This window comes from Rana temporaria, chromosome 8 (genome assembly GCF_905171775.1).
Source record: "Rana temporaria chromosome 8, aRanTem1.1, whole genome shotgun sequence".
In the NCBI taxonomy this organism is placed as follows: Eukaryota; Metazoa; Chordata; class Amphibia; order Anura; family Ranidae; genus Rana; species Rana temporaria.
In genome coordinates this window covers 187151133-187164430 of record NC_053496.1, presented here as the reverse complement: position 1 = coordinate 187164430, position 13298 = coordinate 187151133, and the positions used below count along the sequence as shown (strand labels likewise).

The window sequence follows — 13298 nt, the reverse complement described above, 5'->3', positions numbered from 1 at the left end:
CACAGCACAGTGATCGGACACAATCCGGGCAATCCGGGACAGGTGGTCACCTTACCTCTTATATGTCATCAGTGGGAAGACTGCCCTCCTTACAGATCATTGATGTCAATTGTTACTGAGAGACAGAAATTGTCCATTGCTCAAGGAACCCCTAGAAACCTTTGGAGGAACCCTGGCTGAGAAAGACTGGACTAGGCAGTAATATATTTCTCTCCCCCTTGGTGGGAGTGGAGATGACTCATCTATAAGGATATACAATACATACACACACAGCACAAGGCCATGTTCACACTACGAGATGTTTATTGGGGCTGCAGTTCTTCTGAACTCCACAAGGTGGTGATCTTCTCACTTCTACCATAGAGATAGGAAGCCTCTATGGAAGACAGGAAGTGATGTCAGGTACAGACAGGAAGTTGCGAGTGAGAGGCGAGTCGGGAGGAAGTAGTGAGGAGACATTGTTGGAATTGGCAGCAGAGGAGGTAATAAGATCTTATCTTCTATTTACACCCAGTAACCCCGTCATGTCCGTCCTCTTCCTCCATAGTCACTGTGACGTCTTTTATCTCCAGCAGATGGTGATACACACATATACCTCCCAACTGTCCCTGATTTGGAGGGACTGTCCCTCATTCACAACAAAGTCCCTCTTTCCTCCTCATGTGTCCCTCATGTTGGTCTGATCTATATACATGTATATAAAATGCACTATTTATCTATCAAAAAGTCTTTCCCGGTGCTAAACCTTCCATCCAATTTCTACATTTTTCTGCTGCATTTGTAAATTCCAAAAGCCAATATAAAGGAATATTAGTGGTAAAAATGCACTTGTGGGTTTTACCGATTTTATTTTAAATGTTTCTCCATTAAGGGGTGTGTCCTATGCCTCCATACTTTTGCTAATAGAAGTCCCTCATTCCCATCTCAGAAAGTTGGGAGGTATATGCACATATATAGTGTGGAGTCGTACATTAACCCCTTCAGGGTCAGAACATCCCCCACTTACGGGGCCGGAACATTCTCTTCATTTCAGAAATGTTTTTTTTTTTCCATCCAATTCAGCTTTTCCGTTTATAATAACAGATTATACGATAATACGGGATGGGGGTTTTATTAAGAGGTGTATTTATAATTAGGGATGCACCGAAATTTAATCGGCCAAAACATATCGTCCCAAAATAGTGTTTTCAGCATATTGCCGAAAGATAAAAAAGATAATTGCACATACGCGGTGGCCGTGCCTCCGGGGGTCCGCGCATTGCGGGGTGTCATCCTGATGGCTGAATGACCTGACCTCCCCTCCCTCCTCCTCCTCTCCTTGCAGAATGGCGATCTTCCTGTATCAGGGAGCTGAATTGCTCGGGCCGCAGTAACAATGTCCCGCCTCCTGTGATAGACGGCACACACATTGAATTAGTGTGGCGTGATCACAGGAGGCGGGACATTGTTTTTGTTTTTTTTTTAAAGATATTTTTATTGGATTTAAGACAAACCAACAAACAGAAACACACAAAATACAACAACGATACCACCAGACAATCTGGTCATAAACAGTAGGCAATATGCTCAGACATAGAAAAATAAACAGATATCAGTGCAAAGATATAAAGTAGGCGCAATGGTAAAAGGTTCAGGTGTATTACCAGGGCATAGATCCCTGGGGCACGGCCCATCAATGGTCAATCAAGAGTAGTACAATCAGTGCTGGGAGAGGGTTAGCGGACTAGACAACCATCTACCCCAAATATTGTGGAAGGTTTTGTTCCGTTTCTGGAATTCAAAAGTAAGTTTATACAGTGGGATAGAATCATTAATAAGTTTTATCCAGAGGGACCTCAGAGAGGTCTGTGCGCCCTTCCAGGACAGTAAAATAGCTTTTCTAACATAGAAGTAGAGTATGCGGAGCAGTCTCTTGGCATGTGATGATAGGTGTAATTTGCCAAAATAGGCAGTTCTTGGGGTGGATTATGTTTGGGAGGCCTAGCGCCGATGAGATAAAAGCACCCACTTCCTCCCAGAAGTCCCGGAACTACTGGGCATGACCAGAAGCAGTGTAAGAAATCGGCCTCCTGGCCACAGCCACGGAAACAGACAGCCGAGGGCAGGAGACCCATCCTGTGTAACCTAGCCGGAGTGAGGTGGGTTTGATGAAAAATTTGGACCTGTATGATGCGGTGCCGGGAAGCAATAACTGAAGTTTTATACATATCACTAAATTCGGACCAGTCCTCGTCTACCAGGGAGAGGTCCACTTTACCTGAGCTTTGTGATGCCTGGGGTTAAAGTCAGTCATTAGGGCTGCATAGTAGGTGGAGACAAGTTTAGTGGGATCTGGCTGTCTGAGCAGTTTTTCCAACGGGGGAAGGTCAGTGGGATCGTCCAGGGAGCCAAATTGGGCACAGTTAGCATGCCTGAGCTGGTAATAATAAAATAGGTACGATCTTGGTAGATCAAAGTCTAAACGTAGCTGAGAAAAAGATTTAAAGCCCTGAGCGTTAATATTATGTAGGGTTTCGAGGGAAGATGCGATGGCCCCCTCCGTGGAGGTACAGGCATTGGCCGGAACTGGGCACAGCCAATCATGGATGAGCACCAGCTGGGATGTCAAGTAATATAGGAAGAAGTTAGGAAATGCCAAGTGCCAACCGTAGTGTTTCAAGTGCTACCTTGGGGGAGCCAGAGGCGGGACATTGTTACTGCGGCCCAGGCAATTCAAATCCAGCTCCATGACACAGGGAGATCGCCGCTCTGATCCAGGCACAGGTAGGCTGCATTTTATGGGCACTGGCGAAGCTGCATTGATCTCTTGTATCATGTCTGCAGTCTCTGACCATCTCCTGTTTTACTGTCTGCTAGAGGTACACCGAATCAAAATGTAATACTATTAGCAGTGTGTTTAAGAGATTGCAGACATGATACAGGAGGTGGTTGGACTCTGAGGACATGATACAAGAGATGGTTAGAGACTGTGGACATGATACAGGAGATGGTTAGAGCAGGGCTCGACAAATCCCGGGCGCCAGGTCGCCATGGCGACTAGAAATAGGGTCCTGGCGACTTGGCTTGGAAGGGGGGGCAAAAAAAAACAAAAAAAACATTTTTTTTTGGTGAGCTGGCACCATCTGGTGGTGAGCCGTTGGTATTACAAGTTATTACCATCAGATGTGTAAGCTGGCGCCATCTGGTGGTGGCCGTTGGTATTACAAGTTAAGCATTACAAGTTAAACAGCAATTCTAATGTCATTTTTCACTATTTTCACTGCCATCTTCTTCCCTCTAATAGAACCCCCAAACATTATAGATATATATTTTTTATCCTAACACCCTAGAGAATAAAATGGCGATCGTTGCAATACTTTCTGTCACGCCATATTTGCGCAGCGGTCTTGCAAGCGCACTTTTTTGGGGGAAAAATTACACTTTTTTAAATTAAAGAATAAGACAACAGTAAAGTTATCCCCATTTTTTTTAATATTATGAAAGATAATGTTACGCCGAGTAAATTCATACCCAACATGTCACGCTTCAAAATTACGTCCGCTCGTGGAATGGCGTCAAACTTTTACCCTTTAAAATCTTCATAGGCGAGGTTTAAAAAAATCTACAGGTTGCATGTTTTGAGTTACAGAGGAGGTCTAGAGCTAGAATTATTGCTCTCGCTCTACCAATCGCGGCGATACCTCACATATGTGTTCGCTTCTGCGCGCAAGCTCGGCGGGACGGGGTGCGTTTTCTGGCTCCTAACTTTTTTAGCTGGCTCCTAGATTCCAAGCAAATTTGTCAACCCCTGGGTTAGAGACTGTGGACATGATACAAGAGATGGTCAGAGACTGAGGACATGATACAGGAGGTGGTTAGAGACTGAGGACATGATACAGGAGGTGGCTAGAGACTGAGGACATAATACAAGAGGTGGTTAGGGACTGAGGACATGATACAAGAGATGATTAGAGACTGCCCAGGGTACAGAGTGCAGTGGTCAGAACAGGCTTTCTCCGGGTCTTCTACTGACATTAATTAGAGAGAAAAGTCTCTCCTGTAGGGTTCTCTCCTTGACATATCGTAGAATGAAGCCGTATTGTTCTTTCAGTGTCATCATCCCGTGTTCTGTCCATTTCCACACCGACACCAACATCTCCTCCACCATCCCGCTGTATTTGTTGTCTCACCATGTTTCCAATGATGGAGATCCAGAGACTGACCGGAGTCTTTTTCTCCATGTCACCAGACCACCTCTTCCTCTACTATTGGGGTGCTGGGCCTTTCTATGACTACTCAGGACCCCCAACCTCTTCTTGTGGATTGTGAAGATTTCTATCCTATTTACTAAGAAGCTGAAGAAGATGTCCATGATGTAGATGAGGGTTACATATAGTATGAGCAGCATCACCCTTCTCTCTGTCACCAAGACCTGGTCTGGCAATGCCCAGAATGATACCAATTAGTCTCTGACCAATCTCACGGTTTGGATGGAATTTCTCCTTTTCATTATTTCCAGGTGACCATGAATTAGAGTTCCAATATCTCCCATATGTTCTGCAGACAGATATACATTTCCCGATGTCTTATGTTGTACAGATCCCTCATGTTCACCGATTGGACTTGTTCAACTTTCCAAACAGGAGGGAATGGACTTGGCAAGATTCTCTCCCCATGTTGAGGGTATGTGGTTTGGTATGGTTCAGGAGGAGGCATGCTCACTCCCCTCCCCCCACCCTTCCCTGCCCAGTCAGGCTGCATGCAAGGACCCCATTATATCAGTGGTCTGTGTAGTTGTCCCTTGCATTGGTAACCAATGAGAGAAGGACCCCATTATATCAGAGGTCAGTGGAGAAGGACATTCTTACATCGTCATTGGAGGGAAGACTGCCCCCCCCCTTACAGATCATTGATGTCAGTTGTTACTGAGAGACAGAAATTGTCCATTGCTCAAGGAACCCCTAGAACCCTTTGGAGGAACCCTGGCTGAGAAAGTCTGGACTAGGCAGTAATATATTTCTCTCCCCCTTGGTGGGAGTGGAGATGACCCATCTATAAGGATATACAGTACCAGAGGCGGCTCTAGGCTGTGTGAGGCCTCAGACAAAACTTGGACATGAGGCCCCACTCACACCCATAATAGGAAAAATAATTCAAGTGATAAAATGTATAAATTTCATATATAAAGAGCCGTAAATCCTTTGAACTATGAATTCACCGTTTCTAGAATTTTCTCTCACAAATTGTTCTCTAATCAAAGATCATTAAACATTGGATATGTATATATATATATATTACACACACACAAATATAGATAGAATTTGTGCGGCTGCAACGAGCAACAAAACCCATATTTCTCCATTTACATGAAGGTCTGGGTAATATAACCCAACCAGCACAGAGTTCCCCCTTACATCAGAGTCTGCAGGATTCCCCCTTACAGTGCAAGGGAACCTTTGATGTAAAGGGACTTTCTTGTAAAGGGGAACTCTGATGTCTGGTGACCAGCGATCACCTTACATCAGAGTGCGCAGCATTCCCCTTTACATTAGAGTTCCCCTTTACATCAGGCTCTAAAGGGAACTATGATGTGGGGGGGACGCTAGTGACCACAGACCACCTTCCGCAGAGTTGATGCATTAAGGACAGGGGGGTTACTGATATAAGGGGGAACCTTTATAGCAGTGCTCCCTTTTCTTACTGTATTCACTCCACCCTTACATCACTGATCCCCCTCCATCTGGCCTCCTCTCAGGTGCACCGTGCAAGGCTCATTCAGATGGTCCTCTCTGGACTTCAGCTTGGTGGCTTCTATATTTTTCTCTCCACAGTCCACACACGTCTGACTCCTCCCATGACCCCTGTCCTGGCAGCACTCCCACTTTTGACTCCTCTGTAGGCTCCCCCCAGAGACTGCAGACATGATACAAGAGATGGTTAGAATCTGTGCAAACATGATACAGGAGATGTCAGAGACTGTGCAGACATGATACAGGAGATGGTCAGAAACTGTGCAGACGTGATACAGGAGATGGTCATTGACTCTGCAGACATGCACCTGTGTCCCGTCCTAGGCACACCACCCCTGTCAACTCTGGTCTCCTCCCGGCATCTTCATGCCCCTCTGAGCACTCGCTGCATACACATTACAGAGTGCCAGGCACACACGGTGGGTGAGAAGGGAGATGTCAGCAGCTCCCTCATTGGATACAGGGCTGCATAGCCCTGTTGTGATGTAACATCTGATTGGCAGAGTGTGTGGTGGGCGGGGCAGTGAGTGAAAAGGGAGCTCGGGGGAAGGCAATTCTTGTTAGGACATTCGCTCCCCGGAATTTCCTACAGCCAGTCCAGCCCGGCGTCACCAACAAGGGGACATTTTCTCCCACACATATTGCTGAGAATTTGGTGGCCGCAAGGCCCCTGTAGGCAACCACTTAATTTCCTTAATTAGAAAGCCGCCTCTGTACAGTACATACACACACAGCATAAGGCTGTGCTCACACTACGAGATGTTTCTTGGGGGTGCAGTTCCTCTGAGCTGCACAAGATGGTGATCTCACTTCTACCATAGAGAGATGAAGTCTCTATGGAAGACAGGAAATGATGTCAGGCACAGTCAGGAAGTTCCGGGTGAGAGGTGAGTCGAGAGGAATTAGAGAGGAGACATTGCTGGAAGCAGCAAAGGAGGTAATAAGATCTTATCTTCTATTTACACCCAGTAACCCCGTCATGTCCGCCCTCTTCCTCCATAGTCACTGTGACGTCTTTTATCTCCAGCAGATGATGATACACACATATATAGTGTGGAAACCTAGATTAACCCCTTCAGGGTCAGAACATTTCCCCACTTACAGGGCCGGAATATTCTCTTCATTTCAGTTTATACGATAATACAGGTTGTTTTTTTTTTTAGAGGTGGACTTATGTTACGTGTGTTTGATTTTATAATCTTTATGGAGGAGGAAAAAACTATTCCTGATGTCTGTGAAGGTTCAGCACAAGGGATGTGTCTGGATGATGACTGTATCATTGTGTGTGTCAGGTTCCTATAAGGTGTCAGGATGTCACTGTCTATTTCTCCATGGAGGAGTGGGAGTATTTAGAAGGACACAAGGATCTCTACAAGGACGTCATGATGGACAATCAGCCGCCCCTCACATCACCGGGTAAGAGGAGACTTTATTGTAAAGGAGAGAGCAGTACGGAGGCTCCACCTAGATCCCCCATCATCTGATAAACACATAGAAACAATGTATTCAGTCAGTGTGTGTGTTTCCTACAGATGGATCCAGTAATGGGAACCCACCAGAGAGATGTCCCCGTCCTCTGTATTCCCGGGATTCCACACAGGAAGGTCACACCATCCCCCACCATCATCAGGTAGATGAGGAACAATCACTGATAGTATCATTAGGATCTGTACATTATCTGCATTGTTACCATTGATGTCATTTTTATTCTATATTCAGAATGGAAACCTGAGAGATCCTAAAGTTGAGGTTAAAGAAGAGATAAAAGAGGAGGATGATGAGGATGGGGTGATGGAGGAAGAACACAAAGATCTGCACCAGGACACCATGGTGGAGTCATCCAGCTACAGAAACCCACCAGAGAGATGTCCCCGTCCTCTGTATTCCCGGGATTCCACACAGGAAGGTCACACCATCCCCCACCATCATCAGGTAGATGAGGAACAATTATTGGTGGTTAGGATTTATACACAAACATGTTTATTATAATGAATGTTTTATTATATATTCAGAGTGGAAACCTCTGGGATGATAATATTGTTGGTAAAGAAGAGTATAAAGAGGAGGATGAGGAGTATGGAGTGATGGAGGAGTTTTCAGAAGGACACAAGGATATGATGGAGCCACCTAATACCAGGAACCCTCCAGAGAGATGTCCCCGTCCTCTGTATTCCCGGGATTCCACACAGGAAGGTCACACCATCCCTCCCTATTGCAAGGTTGGTGGGACAGAACATCTAGAACATGGACTGGTGGAGATGATGTGTGGATTTTGTATGTGAGGTTATATCTTACAGATGATATTCTCTCTCATTCTCTTGGTTTAGAGTGGAGATCCAATCGATATAGAATTTGAGGTGAAATCAGAAGAAGAAGAGACGTATGTGAGGGATGATCAGCAGTCTATGGAGGAGGATGGAATAACGGGGACATTTATAGAGGAGGACACTCCTACAGAGATCAGCACAGGTGGGTCATTAACACTAAATCCAATCCTCCACCCATACTGCTCACTGATTGGTCCAGAGTAGGGCGGGGACTGGGTGATATCAGCCTGTAATCCCCTGGTCACTTTCCTGAGCTGTGTTCCCCGTCCTGTATTCCTGTATTTCTCTCGGATAATCTTCCTTCTCTGTGCTGCAGACACAATTTATGTCTCTAGACTGGATTTATGGAGATTCTGGGGTTCAGCTGGCAGCAAAATGTTCATTTTCACCATAGGGTTTGCTTGACCTAGACACCTGGGGTATGTACCTTGGGTCTTCTGCCCCACGCCCGGGTCTAGTGAGATCTCTGACAGAACAATTCTCCCGGGTTACTTGCTCTGTTATTTGCTGGCTGTGCCGGGTGGAGGGATATGTCTGTATAGTCTCAGACCCAAGTCACTGAGTGCAGTCTCAGGAGATGGGAGGCAGCGGTGTGGGATCTCTACAACTTGTCTCCGGTAAATATTTCATTCACTACTGAATACCAATATTATGAGTCCTGACCCCTGCACTATATACTCTATGTTGTACATTACATACTCCTGACCCCTGCACTATATACTCTATGTTTTACATTACATACTCCTGACCCCTGCACTATATACTCTATGTTGTACATTACATACTCCTGACCCTCGTCCTAGAATCCCCTCATCACTGTCACTCCTATAAAGGACAGTTCTCGTTGTTTCCTCACTCTCTGACTAAGGTCCATGAATAAAGAAATGATCTGGTAGGAGATCAGAGGACCCATTTACTAGTTACCTTGAGGGGGGAATTGTAAGATCCTCAGAGACAAAGCTGCCTGATGTGGGCGGAGTCCTGGTTTAGGGGAACCAATCAGCTCATGTCTAGTAATAATCTTTGTATTTCTATTTTAGTAGATGGACGGGAGATGAGGAAAACCTCAGAGGATTGTCTCACTTTGTCTCCAGACTGTAAAGTAGAAGATGAGGACATCACACAGTATAGTCCAGGAGAAAACCCGACTACCTCAAATGTCCATCCGGCACCACACAGTGTAGATGGACCATCGTATTCCTCTTATCCTGAGGAACCTCAGACTGTGTGGGACGGTGCCGGACCATCGTATTCCTCTTATCCTGAGGAACCTCAGACTGTGCGGGACGGTGCCGGACCATCGTATTCCTCTTATCCTGAGGAACCTCAGACTGTGCGGGACGGTGCCGGACCATCGTATTCCTCTTATCCTGAGGAACCTCAGACTGTGTGGGACGGTGCCGGACCATCGTATTCCTCTTATCCTGAGGAACCTCAGACTGTGCGGGACGGTGCCGGACCATTGTATTCCTCTTATCCTGAGGAACCTCAGACTGTGCGGGACGGTGCCGGACCATCGTATTCCTCTTATCCTGAGGAACCTCAGACTCTGCGGGACGGTGCTGGACCATCGTATTCCTCTTATCCTGAGGAACCTCAGACTGTGAGGGACGGTGCCGGACCATCGTATTCCTCTTATCCTGAGGAACCTCAGACTGTGCGGGACGGTGCCGGACCATCGTATTCCTCTTATCCTGAGGAACCTCAGACTGTGTGGGACGGTGCCGGACCATCGTATTCCTCTTATCCTGAGGAACCTCAGACTGTGCGGGACGGTGCCGGACCATCGTATTCCTCTTATCCTGAGGAACCTCAGACTGTGAGGGACGGTCCCGGACAATCGTATTCCTCTTATCCTGAGGAACCTCAAACTGTGAGGGATGGTGCCGGACCATCGTATTCCTCTCATCCTGAGGAACCTCAGACTGTGAGGGACGGTGCCGGACCATCGTATTCCTCTTATCCTGAGGAACCTCAGACTGTGCGGGACGGTGCCGATAAGAAGTTTCCCTGTACTGAGTGCGGGAAGTGTTTCCGTTTAAAATGCCAACTTAAAGACCATAAAAGATCTCACACAGGTGAGAAGCCGTATTCCTGTCCTGAGTGTGGGAAATGTTTTTCACAGAAGTCCCATATTTCCATACATCTGAGATCACACACCGGGGAGAAACCGTATTCCTGTTCTGAGTGCGGAAAATGTTTTTCAGTGAAGTCCAGTCTTTCCTCACATCAGAGATCACACACGGGGGAGAAACCGTATTCCTGTTCTGAGTGCGGGAAATGTTTTTCAGATAAGTCCATTCTTTCCTCACATCAGAGATTGCACACGGGGGAGAAGCCGTATTCCTGTTCTGAGTGCGGGAAAAGTTTTTCACAGAAGTCCAAGCTTTCCACACATCAGAGGTTACACAGGGGGGAGAAGCCTTTTCCCTGTCCTGAGTGCGGAAAATGTTTGTCAAGTAAGTCCTATCTTTTTAGACATCAGAGATTACACACGGGGGAGAAACCATATTCTTGTCCTGAGTGTGGGAAATGTTTTGCAGATGAGTCCCATTTTTCCAGACATCAGAAAACACACACGGGGGAGAAGCCTTTTTCCTGTTCTGAGTGCGGGAAATGTTTTTCAGACACGTCCCGTCTTTCTACACATCAGAGATTACACGCAAAGGAGTTGCCTTTTTCCTGTTCTGAGTGCGGGAAATGTTTTTTACTGAAGTCCAAGCTTTCCACACATCAGAGATCTCACACAGGTGAGAAGCCGTATTCCTGTTCTGAGTGCGGGAAATGTTTTTCAGATTTGTCCACTTTTAACAGACATCAGAGATTGCACACAGGTGAGAAACCATATTCCTGTCCTGAGTGTGGGAAATGTTTTTCAGATAAGTCTTATTTTTCCAGACATCAGAGATCTCACACAGGGGAGCCTTTTTCCTGTTCTGTGTGTGGGAAATGTTTTTCACAGAAATATAGTCTTAACATGCATCTGAGATCTCACACGAGGGAGTGGCCTTTTTCCTGTTCTGAGTGTGGAAAATGTTTTTCAGATAAGTCCAGTTTTCACAGACATCAGAGATCACACACCGGGGAGAAGCCTTTTTCCTGTTCTGAGTGTGGAAAATGTTTTTCAAGTAAGTCCTATCTTTTTAGACATCAGAGATTGCACACGGGGGAGAAGCCTTTTTCCTGTCCTGAGTGCGGGAAATGTTTTTCAGAGAAGTCCCATCTTTCCACACATCAGAGATCACACACCGGGGAGTTGCCTTTTTCCTGTTCTGAGTGCTGGAAATGTTTTTCAGATAAGTCCAGTCTTTCCTCACATCAGAGATCTCACACGGGGGAGAAGCCTTTTTCCTGTTCTGAGTGCGGGAAATGTTTTTCAACGAAGTCCCATCTTTCCACACATCAGAGATCTCACACAGGGGAGAAGCCTTATTCCTGTTCTGTGTGCGGGAAATGTTTTTCGCAGACGTCCAGTCGTAACTCACACCAGAGATCACACATGGTGGTGAAGCCACTTTCCTGTCCTGAGTGAGGAAATTGTTCCTCACTGAAGTCCCGTCTTCCTGTACATCAGGGGTCCCACACAACCCTTGAGGTGTATTAGTGCTTTGAGTGTGGAAAATGTCTTGTATGTGAATGTTGCTGGACATGTGGGGAAGAAGCACACCCTGATATACACCTCAGATATACTCCATGGCTGATCTTCATCATGTAAGAAACACTTCATAAGGAGATCAGAGATAACCAAAAACATGGATGAAGTGTTGTACCGTGTTGGCCATTGATAGCAGGAGAAAAATTAAAATGGAGTCATTCCCTCTCCCTCTCATTAGCTGAGTACATTTTGTGGTATGGAGACTTGGAGGTCTATTATTCTGTTGCAAGAGGTCTGTTTTCTCAAGTCGTCTTCCAGGACGAAACATGTTAACCCCGCCACCTAAAACTCGGCCCTCTAGGCCTTTTAAAATAAAAATGGGGGGACGGATGCTCGCGGCTGACTAGGCAGGACACGGCTCCTTAGAGCTCCCCACACACCGGGACAAGACAGCCTCATAATGCTGTGTCACAGCTGGTTATTGATATCCACACGGTAACTACTATATCAATAAATATCCTGGACACCATTTAATATAATGTATAGTGGGAAAAAGTCACAGACAAGAATGTCTCCCTTCTCACAGAGAGGTGAACTGGATTTGGACTTTGGGATTACTCCCACCACATTACAGAATTTTCCCCCTGGCTCTGACCTTCTTTGTCACCAATAACCACAATGATGAACTGGAAGCTCTTAGGGAAGAAAATTCTTCCCCTTTATTCTCGCCTTGCAGATCTTGAAAACAGAGCTAGAAGAACTAATCTCCGGATCCGTGGAATACCAGATGCTATGGAGGACTTTCAATCTACCGTTACGACGTTATTCCAGGGACTGGCTCCATCAATACCCATAGAACGCCTAGAGATGGACAGGATCCATAGAACCCTGCCCCCCCCAAAAAGAGAATGCCCCCCCCCAGGGATATTGTAATAAAACAGCATTATTTCCGCACTAAAGAGCAGTTAATGGAAGCAGCCCGCAATAAGGATTCATTGTTCTTCCAGGGATATCGTCAGGGCTGTCTTAATGCATGGCAGTCACGCTTTTTACTAAGCTGTCCTGGGATGGGAAGCATCCCAGAACCTGTACTGTGCCCTCCTGATCCCAGTATTGTGCCCTTCTACCTCCCACCGCACTGTGCCCTTTGTATTGATTAGTCTTTGATTTATGGCATGTTTTCTTATTGTTTTAAAATAGAATTTATTGAGAATACTACTAAATAAATGTTTAATTCTATCAACTATTTTCATACCCTTCTATGCTCCATTCAACTCCCCTCTTTACCTGTTACTCAAAAAGAAAATCTTGATAAACCAATCACTGATTTAAAAGTCTGTGCAGGGCAATTAAATCATTGAAAGCACACAAACGCCCAGATGGCTTCTCGGCAACCTATTATAAGCATTTTGCTACCATACTGGCCCCCCCCCCCCCTTCTGGCTGAAGCCTTCAACTTCCTTCTTTTAGGCCATTCCTTTTGTTGTGAATCCCTCCTGGCATCCATAGCTAGGATATCTAAGCCGAATGCGGATCATGCATCTTGGTCCATTTATAGGCCGATATCCATACTTCATTTAGACATTAAGGCCCAGATTCTCAAAGGGCTTACGAGGTTGTAGCGCCATGTACACCGTCGTAATTCCT

General features: G+C 45.9%; 1 protein-coding gene across 1 annotated transcript in view; it reads left to right on the top strand.

Annotated features, from left to right (window-relative positions):
• LOC120910649 overlaps positions 1–11638 on the top strand; it is a 176483-nt gene extending 164845 nt beyond the window's left edge. The window contains exons 15-16 of the mRNA XM_040322403.1: positions 10114–10595; positions 10749–11638. Coding sequence (XP_040178337.1) covers positions 10114–10595; positions 10749–11588 — 1322 coding nt within the window. The 3' untranslated portion in view covers positions 11589–11638. The remainder of the gene's footprint in view (positions 1–10113; positions 10596–10748) is intronic.
• Positions 11639–13298: the final 1660 nt, after the last annotated feature.